General features: G+C 40.5%; 1 protein-coding gene across 1 annotated transcript in view; it reads left to right on the forward strand.

Moving 5' to 3' along the window:
* Nucleotides 1-13626, forward strand: part of SH2D4B (SH2 domain containing 4B) — a 111280-nt gene that overhangs the window by 40394 nt on the left and 57260 nt on the right. The window contains exon 3 of the mRNA XM_023527994.1: nt 9760-9907. Coding sequence (XP_023383762.1) covers nt 9760-9907 — 148 coding nt within the window. The remainder of the gene's footprint in view (nt 1-9759; nt 9908-13626) is intronic.

Here is a 13626-nt window from a genome sequence, read left to right on the forward strand (position 1 = left end):
AAGTTCTTTGCTACTCCTCCCTTTGAGAGGTGGGGTCTCTTTCCCCTCCTCTGAGTCTGCTTGGGTTTTGTGGCTAGTTTTGATCTGCAGAATGTACGTTGATCTGTAGAAATGACTGTAACTTTTGAGGACAGGCTATAAAAGATTTGCAGCTTCTACTTTTGTTCTTCTGGCAATGCTCACTTTTGGAAGCTGCCCATAAGAAGCCCATCTACATTATAGTACCATGCTGCAAGGAAACCCAAGCTAGCCAGACAGAGAGCAAGAGGCTGTGTGGAGGAGAACTGAGCACTGGACAAGCGAGTGCAGGCTTCTTAGTTTTTCCAGTGAGTGGCCTCAACCAAGCGATTAACCTCAACCAAGCGATTAACCTCAGCAGACACCGTGTGGAACAGCAGGATCCCCAGCCAAGCCCTTCCTGAATTAGTCACCTACAGAATCATAAGCAAATAAAATGGTTGTTGTTTTAAAGCACTACATTTTCTGGTAGTTCATTAATCAGTAATAGATATCTGAGACAACTTCTCCAAAAGAATTTATGCATTGGGTTAGAGATTGGCTTAGATCATTTTTATAGTGTCTTTCAATACCAAGATTTTAATATAATATCAGTCTTGTATGCAGCAATGCACCAACAACATTCATTTAACTTAATGTTCTTTTTCCCACCCCCCCTTGAGAACCTAAGTGCAGGGTGTCTGCGGGGAGACTGATGGTGGTAGCAATAGGCTCCCTAATCTCAAAAGGCTTACAGGTGCCAGGGGAGAGAGGGACACCTCTATGAGCAACCCATTGCCCCAACCATGTCCTGGGGACTATATGGAGGGCAAAGGGGTGCCCCCAGGAGTCTGGCCACAGCGAAGACGGAAAATGGATGGAGATATGGGGAATGGTGACTGGTCTCCGTGGGGGAGAGAAAAAAGCACATGATGGCTGAAGCCAGACAGAAACCTTGAAAGGTCAACTGTGAGACCCTTGGATGCTACATGAAAGAGTGGACTGTTCTCTGTGGACGAAGCAGAGCAGGGAGGATCTCAATAGGGGGACATGGTCAGATCAAGCTTTATGAGGACAACTGGTGGTGGTGGTGTGATCCAAGTGATGGAAGTTTGTGGGGAGGGAGAGGCCAGTTAGGAAATTGTTGCAATGGTCAAGGTGGGAAATGATGAATCTGTGACTATGGAGAGAGATAGAAGGGGATGGACATGAAGAAATGGTGGTGGTGAAATCAAGAAGGCTTGACATCAATTAGATGTCAGGATGATGGAAAGCAAAGAGCACAGATGTTCAAGCTCCAGGCTGAGGGATGGGTAGATAGTATCACTCTCCTGCCATGGAGAGCTGGGAAAGGGCTGCAGACTTGGAGGAAAGAGAATGTGCTTGACTGGTAGTACTAAGGTTTTTACCACCCAGAAAAAGGGAGATGGGTGGGGCTGGAGGAGAGGAGAGAACCTGAGTGAGAAGCTGGTGGTTGAGAGAGTTCGGCTGGGCAGCCTGTGTTGAAGATGTAGGCAGGTTCTGTGAATTCTCCTGGTCATAGGAAAGATAACAGTGGGAATTCCTTTTAGAAAATGGGGAAAAAATTCCAGAATCTTGTGTAGGGTTAAAGTAGGAACTTCAAAATAGAAGACACAGACAGCTAGAAACCCTTTTTTAAAAAACCAGTCTGTTGTGGCTGGTGCCATTTGAATACAATTTGCATGTACATAAAAGTGTTCCTTTAGAAAAAAGGGGATTATGAGGCCAGGTAAAATTTGCATTTTGTTTTCCTGCTTTCTTAACTCATGAGACTGCTTTGGATGCTTCTCCCTCTGCTTAAGCCTACAGAACGTGGTCAGTAAGGGTCCTGCTTCCTCCCTCTGCCTCTGGTCCCGTGCCCTCCTTCCCCACCTCTCAATTTCTTTTTAAGGAACAGACACAGTCGATACAGTTAAGTTGTCCTTTAATATTCTCCATTTAATATTCGAAGCCATTCTCTTTTTGCTTTTTTTCCATTAAGATTGAGTTCATTTTGGCCACTTAATGACATCCTCTACAGCTATAGAAACTATAGGGGCTAAACAAAAATTTAATACTTTTTCTCCTACCTTCCAAGTTATTTTAGCTGAGCTAATAATCAAATTAACAGAGACAGATTAACAGGAGAAAATCGAATGTTTAATACACGAGCATGGGGACTTTACATAGGTATGAAAATTCCAAAGACAGTGAGGCAACATTGGATATATAAGACATTTTTGGACAGAGGAGAATGGGGAGAATAGAGTATTAGGTTTCAGAAGTGAGAATAGGTGATTTATAGGTAGTTGAGGAAGAGGGGAACATACATGGCAGGAAAATTCTTTCTTGGTAACTCAGAAACAGTGGGACACAGTGGGTATCTAACAGGCTTGGAGTGGTACTGACTAACACTAGGGGCTAGAATGAAGATGTTTAAGTGATTAAGTCAAGGCTCCCTTCCTAGAGCAGGTTTTTCTGTCTGAATCTCTTGGGCAGGAAAGGAGGGAAGGAGGAAGGGTCAGGACCCTTCTGAGTCTTGTTTCTTAGTAAACAGTTTAACATCAATATCACAAAAGACAGCTTCGGGGCAGCAAAATTTTGGTTCCCTTCGAAACTATTCCTGTCTTATTCCCAATTAGATTATAAGAGGTGGGAAAACTTTCTGCTTTTTGATTTTCTCTTGAAAATTGTAGACTTTATCTGAGTTTCTCTTGGACAAGGCTGGCATTAACATGATAGCATGATGTGGTTTACCTTTTCCCCATCACAGTCATCACAAACCATGTCTTATCTTCATCTATTCGTTAATTCACTCATTCCTCCGATCAGTGTTTATGGAGCACCTACTGTCTGCTTGGCCCTGTGCTGGAAATTGGCAATGGAGGAATAAATGACACAGGCTTGGCCCTGACTTCTTGGAGTGCATCACCTCACAAAGTGAAGTGGTATTGTTGGGGCAGGTTAACTTCGAAAACAACTGTGCCTTCCAGAAAAAAAGCATCTATCTCGGTGATATTTTCCACTGGGGTGAGGTGGACCAGGGCCTCTGTGTGCTCCCATGGTGTGCTGTTACTGATATGTTATCAGGAGAAGGGGGATTGAATAAGCTGGACAGCTCAGAGGGCTTTGGGCTTGCCAGAAAAATGCAATCGATTCCTAAGGTAAAGGGGGAGTGTTTGCATATCTGCCTACTGCTGCATTGGCCTTTGACTGCTAAACAGAAGAAAGGTGGACTTTTCTTCAGTAATCACAGATGGGCCAAAAGATTCTGACTGTAGCAACAAAAACGAGAGTTTTCAGGCAATTTCACCTGTGAGGGTTTGGCATTTTAGCAAGATCGTGGAGAATAAGATGCAATGCTCTTTATTTGTAGTTGCAAAATGTTCTCTTTTGTCTTCCTCATCCTTGCAAAGAGCTTTCTTTTGTCGTAGTAAGTGGCCAGTGATTTTCCTTTGGGATAGAGGTTGCTGTAGGCTTCTGGCTCCCTGGGTTTAGCCCTCTCTTGGGTGAAGAGGATCGAGTGAACACGGGCACCCCCAATTATTTATTTGTTTATATATTTATTTGGGGATAATTTCCCCCAACTTTATCAAGGTGTGATTGACAAATAAAATTGTATATATTTAAGGTGTATGGTGTGATGTTTTCATATGTGTATATATTGTGAAATGACCACAGTCAAGCTAATTAATATATTCATTGCTTCACTTAGTTACCTTTTTTTATGTGTGTGATGAGAATATTTAAGATTTGCTCTCTTAGCAAATTTCAAGTATACAGTACAGAATTAACTATAGTCACCATGCTGTACATTAGACCTCAGGAATTTATTTATCTGGCATAACTGAAACTTTGTACTCTTTTACCAAACACAACCTAAGTGTCCACTAACCAATGAATGGATAAAGAAAATGTAGTATATACACACAGACACACACACACAATGGAATATTATTCAGTCTTAAAAAAGAAGGAAATTCTGCTGTTTGTGACAACACGGGTAAGCTTGGAAGACATTATGCTAAGTGAAATAACCCAGACACAGAAAGACAAATACTTTATGGTTTCACTTATATGTGGAATCTAAAAAAGTTGAACTTGTGGAAGCAGAGAGTAGAATGGTGGTTGCCAGGGGCTGGAGGTGAAGGAAATGGGAGCTTCCATTTAACTTGCTGCTTCATGTTAACCACAGCTGGTTAGAAGAGGGACACTGAATAGTAATTTGAGGTGAATGGTTAAATGCCACTTATCCACTGTATGTGAGTCATGACTCTTCTCTGGGGTGTGGTCTCCTTGTTATGGGCTCAATTATGTCCCCCTAAAACACATATGTTGAAGTCTTAACCCCCTTGTATCTCAGAATGTAAGCATATTTGGAGATAAGATGTTTAAAGAGGTAATTAAGTTAAAGTCTTTAGGGTAGGCTCTAATTCATTATGATTGGTTGACTGGTGGCCTTATAAGAAGAAGAAATTTGGACACAGACATGTGTGAATACAGAGGAAAGACCTTGTGAAGATACAGGGAGAAGAAGCATTTTACAAGCCCAAGACAGAGGCCTCAGAATGAAACCAGCACTGCTGACACCTTGATCTTAGACTTCTGGCTTCTAGAACTGTGGGCTAATAAATGTCTATTTTTTAAGCCCCCTGGTCTTTGGTACTTTATTATGGCAGCTTGAGCAAGCTAGAATACTCCTGATCTGTACCAGGGAGTAGGGCCAGGGGATAGAAGCCCCTCTGAAAACTGGCTCTGCCTGGAAGACTCCTGTGGTCACGTGACAGGTCTGAAGTGACTGGGTGGATGCTGTCTTCGTTGGGCCCTGTGATGCAGTGATTGTGATCAGAGATTAGGGAGTCCTGGAGGAGGAATGGAAAACCCACTGTGTAAACTGTGAAGTGCTGTAACAGTGTGAAGGGTCATTTTGTGCTATTGAGATGCGAGTGACTGATGAAGATGAAATACAGCTTTGGGGTAAAACTCAACTTATTTGGCTTTGGAGTCAGACAAACTTTGGTTCCAAATTTGCTTTAGTCATTAACTCTCTGTTCTAGTATTTCCCATCTTAAAACCAACCAACTTACCTTATTTCTATCTTAACATCACATTCCTCGCCTGGCTGCCACTTTCTGTCTCTGCTCCTTTTCATAGGAAATGTTGGAAGCGTTGTCTGGAGTTACCTCCACTCTCCTCCCTCACTGCCTACACAGCTGCCCCTCCGTTAGGGCTACTCTTTTCAAGCTCTGCCTCCAGGTCCTGTGGCCATGTCCCTCAATCTCCTGTGGCTTCTTTGTGCTTATCTTTTGTAATGTCTCAGTGGCCTGCAGCTCAGTTTATTCGCTTTTACTTGAAATACTTCCTTCTTTTGGCATCTCCTACAGACATCGCCCCTTCTGGGTTTTTATCTTACCCATTGGCTTCCTTCTCAAGCTCCTTTTCTGACTCTGACTCTTTCTCTCAACTTTTAAATGGTGGAGTGTCCCAAGACACTCTGGGTGTTTTTTTCTTGATCTATGTCCTTATTCTCAGAGACAACATTAAGTTCCATGGCTGAGAAACATCATCCTTATTCAGATGATATCTCAGTCAGTATCTTCAACCTGAGCTTGCCCTTAAGCCACAAGCTCATACAACCTACTGCTAATAGCAGGCCTCTTGGGTGTCCAATGGCATCTCAAACTCATCAAAAATAGAATTTTTACTTTTTTTCCCCCTCCAGCCACAGTAGATAATTCTATACTCAAACATGCCAAACCTATTTGCAGTTCTGGGGCCATTGCATTTGTGGTTCCCTCTGCCTGGAATTTTCTTCTCCCTGATCTTCACTTATTGGCCTTCTTCTTATTGTTCAAATCTTAGATCACGTCACTCTTTCTGAGAGAACTTCTGGTCACATAACCTAAAAGAGCCTCCTAGATTCTCTCTATCACTTACCTTGTTTTAATTCTCTGTACACTGTTTATTATTTTCTGATTTTCACTTGTTTAGCATTTTTGCCCACTGGAATGCAAGCTCTAAGAGAGTAGAGCCTATGTCTATCTTGCCCACTGCTATATTCCCAGTGCATAGAACGGGCTGAGCCTCCAAATGCTCAATAAGTATTTGGTGAATAACTGGATGAGGGCACATAACTTCTGTAACCCTTAATTCCCCCCTCTTAAAGAATGAGTCATTAGGAAGTTGGATTTTGTCTATTTTTTAGATTTAAAACAATTGATCATTGAATGGAGAAAAGTTTTTAATCTGTGCCATTTCGAACAAAACAAAACAAAACAAAACAAAACAAAAACCTTGTCTTTTTTTCTTTTTTTTTTTTTAACGAGGGATTCAGAACTTAGTTATCTCTTTGTTGTTGTTGTTGATCCATTAAAATAGCGGCAAAAAACTGAAAAGGTTGTAAACAATAAGGAGGAGAAAACGAGAGGAGAGAAGACTAGATGAGAAAATTTCCACGAAAGTTTGACAGCTGGAAGACAGAGGGAAAGTGAGGCGCCTGCAGAAAAGGGCTGATGCAGTGAACCAGCTCAGTCCAGAACCCCCACAGGCTCAGGACTGTGAAGGGTGGAGCTGAGATTGGCGATAGACGACAAGTTACTACATGGAGTGGCTAGATCCAAATGTCCCAGTGTCACCTGTTTATTCTAGGCTACTGTATCCTCCTTCTGACCAGAAGGAGATGGGAAATTGAAGGGGAAGAGTTTTGGGCTCAGCGAATCAGGACGAGTGGAAAGAGCAGGGGAGGGGCAGTTGGGAAACAGGAGGAGTAAGTAAAGGTCTGAACTATAAACAGTGGGACCTGCAGCCGGGGTTGCCCCTAGGGTGCACAAGGCCAGGAAATATTTTTGTGTGGTATTTTTGTCTATAACAAATTCACAATTTGAGCCACATAAAATCAATCTGTAATTCCATTCTGGTGACTCAATCTAATGTGAAACTATGATAAAAATGCTGTGCTGGCCAGTAGGATTCATCTGCTTGGTAGGCCACACTTCTGGAACCAAGGCTTGGCCACTGGGTCGCAGGAAGATCCCATACGTGTGAGTCCTCGAGTTTCCTGGTATGTTTGGTTAACAACTTGCATGGAGGAGAGAGGCAGAGAGCCCCCTGAAGGGAAGAAACAAGGACTAAGGCTCATATGGGACCTGGTCTGCGCTTGGGACATCTTACCAGGATAGAACTGCTGCCCCAGCATCCTGGGAGGACTCGTTCTGGCCATTATTAAGGGACTTGAGGGAGAAATGTGCAAGGAAGTCACTTCAAAGCATGGTGTTGCCATGAAGGGGTTCTCTTTGCTTGAGTTTAAGCCCTGTCACACCTGCAGCCTGCCTCTGCCACAGACTCCTGAAACGTTGGTGGTTACACACCACCCAGGTAGGTTAGAGGAGAAGACACAATCACCTCAGAAAGAGGACCTCTAGATTCTTACACCTGAGTGCTCCTCAGTGAAATGGCTGATTCCTAAGCCTATCATCCTAGAGTAAAGCTCACCTCTTAAGGAAGCCCTGTCTACATGTTCTGAGTCTCCCATTCAGATACTTATTTTCTCTCTTGAATATGAGAGAAACACAGAGAACATCAGACATCTGAGGAAAGTCTCCAATATAAATGACAGGCACCAAATAAAATAAACTAAAATAAAAGCAAAAAAGCAAAAAAGCAGAGGAAATAGACCTAAATCAGAATATGGGGAAGAAAAACTTCTAAAACTCTTAGAGATGAGCTGTTGCTTTCATGAAAACAAGTACATGGTGCAATAAAACAAAAAGGAACAATCAAAGAATAAGAAAGAGGACTTGGGAATTACAAATGCAATAGCTGAAATAAAAAATTCAGTAGAAGGTTTGGACAATAAAGTCAGTGAAATCAAACAGGAAATAGAATGAAAAAAGACAAGAGATAGAAAAAAAAGAGAAATGGTAAGGCTCTTAGAGAATCAATTCAAGAAGTTCGGTATTTGACAAACAGGAGTTCAGAAAGCAAAAAGAGAAATTAAAGAAGAAATTATTAAAGAAATCTTAAACCAAGGTGCATTAGACTGGAAAGACCTGAGGTTCTAGATCAAATGCACTCTGAGTGCTGAAAACAATCAATGGAAGAAAATCCACACTGAGGCACATTATTTTAAAAAGTTCAGAACATCAGTGATAAAGAGAAAAATTAATGCCTTATGCAGAAGAATGAGAATCCTACTGGCAGCACTGGATGCTAGAAGACAAGGAATCAAAGTCTAAATTCCGCAGGAAAATTTGATTTTTAATCAAATTCTATATTCAGCTAAATTAGCAGTTATGTGTAAGGGTAGCACAGAGATGTTTTCAGACAAGACTCAGAAAGTGTCTCTCTGTGCATCCTTACCTGAGAAGTACTGTAAGCTATGTTGCTGCAAAATGAGGAAGTAACTGAAAAAACTTGGAACAAAGAAACAAGGACTTCAACTCAAGGAAGGCTGAGAGGTGAGTCTTGGGTGGATGAATGGACAGGATACATAGATAGCAACCAGTTGAGATCGATGAAGAAGAAAAGATGGTATCTGGTGGTGAGGCATCTCTTGGAAAAAGGTAACTGCTGTTTTATCTGTTATCATAAAAAGCACCTGGTTAAACACAGAGAAAGATTTACTACAGATATTGAAGTTTGGGAAAAGTCAATATTCAATTTCAAGATAAAACAATTATTAACTCGGGAAAAAGCAAAAAAAATTTGAAAGAAAAAGCCATCATACTACCATATTTTATTGAATTTAAGAGGCCATTAATTGTAAAATGTATCATTTTTTTAAGAAGAAAGAAAAATACTGTTGCCTATTGAAAAGGCAAGTTGTAAGTTGTGAGACCCACCCACATTTCAGAGATTATGTTAGAAAGTTAAAAAAAAGGTACTTCTTGGAAATGGTGGACATAGTACCCTATCTGGCTTTGCAGTGAACTATGTTTACACTGATTATTGATTTAACTACAAATTGTGATGTAAAGTTATTGTGCAGATGAAGAGGAAAAGTATGGGTGTTTACTTGTGTAGGAGGTATAAGTGCTCATGTATCAAAAAATAAAAGCAGTACTTAATGTCTAGAATTAATAAATCAAGAATTAGAAGCATTATTTAGACATAGACCCAGACGAAGGAACAGCTAACATAATTGAAAATGGTGGCCTTTGGGCAAAGACTAGAGTTGGGTTGGTGTGGATAAAGTAGTTTGGAAATTGTTGTTTTTTGTAAGTCTTTTGAAATCCATGTTTAATATGTGCATGCTACTTCAATGTAAACAAAGGCATGGGAAAATACACATACTGACCTTTATGGAGCTTAAAAATGGGACAAAAATAGGATATCTGGGGCCCTCAAACCTGCTCTCTCTTAGAAATATCTTATCTGGACATAAGGTTAAGACATCACATCCTGCTAAATTGACCTCCAGGGAGACCAGGAACACCCCTCTGCCCTCACATACACACCTACCCTCCCTCTTCTTCCCAGAATGGAAGTGTGGCCAAGGATGGCTCAGAGTCCTCTTATCTGTACAGAACACCTTAGAGTTTACAAATTATTCCACACATTTCAACACGTTTGAGCTTTCCCACAGCTTGATTACATGTAACTATTGCTGTTTCACGTGTGTAGTGACTGAGATGGAAGTGTCCACTCATGTCCCACTCCACTCTGAGAGAGCTCAGCCCTGCCCTTCCACAGAATCCCAGAGATACTTCTCCCGCGTGAAGTGTCACTGTCACCTAACGTTATTCTGTCCCCACGATATTTTAGAGAAAAGAGGAAGAGGAGAGGAAGCGAGGAGAAGAGCAGATTCGCCTCCAGGAAGAGCAGAGGGCGAAGGAACTCTACTGGACCCTGAAGCAGGCCCAGCTACAGAGCCAGGCCAGTGAGAAGGAGGAGCGCGAGTGGGAAGAACAGTGTGAGTAGAGCTTGCTTCTCAGGGCCCAGGAGACCAGCTCGCCTTCCCCACCCATCCTCCTCTCACTCGTTTATTTGCTCAGTCATCATTCCAGTTCGCTCACTCAGCCCAGAAGCCTTTACCCAGGGCCAACTGTGTGTGTGTGGTCCTACAAAGGACCCAGAAAGTAGGGGCTCAACCTTCAAGGAGCTTAGATGCAAGTAGGGGAGATTTCTTACACTAAAAAAAGAAAACCTGACATTTCTTGAGTTACCAGTAATTTTCTGGCTCTGCACTAAACCTTGGGAATCCAGAGGTGAGGAATTATGGTGCTTATCTTGGAAGAACTCACCAGACAGGCAGGGGATAGACACACAGGCTAAGGGCTTTAGGGGAGAATGTCCATACAGCATTGTAAAGTGAAGTTTTATGGTGGCATGGGATTAACTGAGGCCAAGAGGCTGGAGAGGGCACTGTAGATGGAGTACCCAGAATGTGTAAAGGCATGACAAAGGATGTGCTATGCTTAAGAAACTGGAGATGCATGGGTTGACTATAAAGTTCGGAGAGTGTCAGAGGTGGTGAGAGGTAGATGGGAAAGGGGTGGTGAAACCAGGTTGGAAGGGTGGTGTTTAATATGTACTCAGACTTGTTTTAATCAGGTATGGTAAGACTTGCAGACATGGGAATGACTGTCTTGCAGGAAGTTTTTACTCCCGGATTTCTAGAAACAGAGAGCATGGCATGCCACACAAGGCCACATGGGGAAGCATCAGGGTCAGTCAGGAGGCAGAGGAGTGAAGGGAAAACGTGAGCAAAGCTTCCTTATGGTTTTTGTGGGAAAGGTAAGTTAAGGAGGGTAAGCAGGTTTAGGCTTGGTTGTTTTGAATAACTTCAGCAGGCTTTGGGATACAGAGGCTGTCTCTAGTTGTCTGATACCTGGCCCTGGAGCGATGAGGGCAGATGGATAGTGACCCACAATATAAGAACTAGGTAAAGAAGGTAGTTGGAATATGGGCTTTGGATTGGTTGGTTTGTATGTGAAAGGCACCCTTGCAGAAGCGTCTTTTACATTTTAATCTTTAGGAGTTGTTTAGCTCTGGAAGGTGCCCCTCCTAGGATCAGCAGGGCCCCAGATGTCAAAACGTCAAAAAATACAGAAAATAAAAAGGCACGTGGGAAAATTCTAAAGGTGGGCGATGAGTTTCAGGCTGGATTTGGGAGTGAGAGGAGGGGACTGTTGCAATGGTTCACTTTCAGAGGTGATTGGAACCAATGCCACAGCAGGGAGAACAGAGGTGTGCTGGCTAGCCCTCTGGTCCTCAGCTTTACTTAACCATATGTTGGGTTTATTAAACAGACTTACAAAAAAAATTGAAATACAGTTCACAAAACGAAAAATTCATCACTTTAAAGTGTACAATTCAGTGGTTTTTAGTATACTTATAAAGTCGTGCAACCATCACCACTTCATAATTCCTGAACATTTCATTACCGCAAAACCCCCATGTACCCGCTAGTTACTCCATCTCCTGCCACATCGCTGAAAACCACTAATCCCTATGGGATTTACCTATTTTGGATATTTTGTATCCAAATCAGATATTATGTGGCCTTTTGTGTCTGACTTCTTTCATTTAGCTTGTTTTTGAGGTCCGTCATGTATCAGCACTTCCTTTGTATGGCTGAATGAAATTCTAATATATGTATATACCACGTTTTTGTTTATCCATTTATAAGTTGATAGGTCTTTGGGTTGTTTCCACTTTTTGGCTATTAGGAATAATGTTGCTCTGAACATTTATATGTTTTTGTGTGAACATGTATTTTCAGTTCGTTTGGGTATCTACCTAGGATTGGAATTTCTGGGTCATATGGTGACTCTGTTTAACATTTTGAGGAACTGCTATACTGTTATCTAAAGCCACTGCCCCATTTTGCATTTTCACTTTTGTACAAGCAGTACATGAGGGTTCCAATTTCTTCACATTCTTACCAATACTTGTTATCTTTTGTCTTTTTGATAATAGTCATACTAACAAGTGTGAGTTGATTTCTCACCGTGGTTTTGATTTGCATTTCCTTGGTGATTAAATATGTTGAGGACTTTTTTATGTTTTTATCTGCAAGCTGTATGTCTTTTATGAAAAAATATCTATTCCGGTCATTTGCCCATTTTTTAATTAGGTTATTTTTTTTTCTATTGGCTTGCATGAGTTCCTTATATATTTTGGATATTAACCCTTTATTGTATATGTGGTTTGAAAATATTTTCTCCTAACTGTAGGGTGCCTTTTGCTTTTGTTGTTTGTTTCCTTTTCTGTGCAGAAATATTTTAGTTTTATTTAGGACTACTATTTTTGCTTTTGGTGTCATATCCAAAAAAAATTATTGCCAAGGTAAGTGTGAAGGAACTTACTCTTTGTTTTCTTCTAGGAGTTTTACAATTTAAGGGCTCACATTTAAGTCTTTAATGTGTTTTGAGTTTACTTTTGTGTATGGTATAAGATAGAGTTCAATTTCATTCTTTTGCATGTGGATATCTAGTTTTCCCAACACTATTTATTGAAAAAACATTCCTTTTTCCATTGTATATTTAGTGTCTTTTTTGAAATTTAGTTGACTGTATATACATGAGCTTATTTTTGGGCTCTCTACCCTGTTTCATTGGTCTATATGTCTTTTTTTTTTCCCTGTCAGCACCATACTGTTTTGGTTACTATAGCTTTGTAATATTATTTGAAGTCAACAAATGAGGAACCTTTAGCTTTGCTCTTCTTGCTCAAGATTGCTTTAGCTATTCAGGATCTTTTGTGTGTTCATATGGATTTTGGGATCGTTTTTCTATTTCTATAAAAATTCCACTGGAATTTTGACAGGAATTGCATTGAATCTGTAGATTGCTTTGAGTAGTATGGATATTTTAAGAATATTAATTCTTTCAATCTGTGAACACAGGATATCTTTCCCTTTACTTGTGTCTTCTTCAATTTCTGTCATCAGTGTCTTAAGTTTTCAGTATACAGGTCTTTCACTTCCTTGGGTAAATATATTTCTAAGCATTTTATTCTTCCTGATGCTATTATAAATGGGATTGTTTTTTAATTTCTTTTTTGAGTAGTTTGTTTTTCATGCATAGGAAGACAACTGGTTTTTTGTGTTGATTTTGTATCTGCAACTTTACTGAATTTGCTTATTCTAACAATTTTTTTTCAGCAAAATCTTTAGCGTTTTCTATATTTAAGATCATGTCATCTGCAATTTTACTTCTTTCTTTCTGATTTACTTGCATTTTATTTCTTTTCCTTTCCTAATTGTTCTGTCTAGGACTTCTTATTATGTTGAATAAAAGTGGTGAGAGTGAGCATGCTTATTCTGCTCCTGATCTTAGAGAAAAAGCTTTTACTCTTTCACTGTTGAGTATAATGTTAGTGGTGGGCTTGTCATATGTGGTTTTTATTACGATGAGGTACATTTTTTCTTTACCTAATTTGTTGAGAGTTTTTATCATGAAAGGATGCTGGATTTTGTCAAATGCTTTTTCTGCATCTATTGACACGATAATATGATTTATATTCTTCATTTTGTTAAGTTGGTGTATCGTATTGATTGATTTGCCTATGTTGAGCCATCCTTGAATCCCAGGAATAAATCCCACTTGCTCATGGTATAGAATTCTTTGTTTGTTTGTTTGTTTTTCTGGCTTTATTAAAATATAATAGACAATTAGTTGCTTGTAT

Source organism: Pteropus vampyrus, unplaced genomic scaffold, assembly GCF_000151845.1.
Source record: "Pteropus vampyrus isolate Shadow unplaced genomic scaffold, Pvam_2.0 Scaffold20, whole genome shotgun sequence".
Taxonomy (NCBI): domain Eukaryota; kingdom Metazoa; phylum Chordata; class Mammalia; order Chiroptera; family Pteropodidae; genus Pteropus; species Pteropus vampyrus.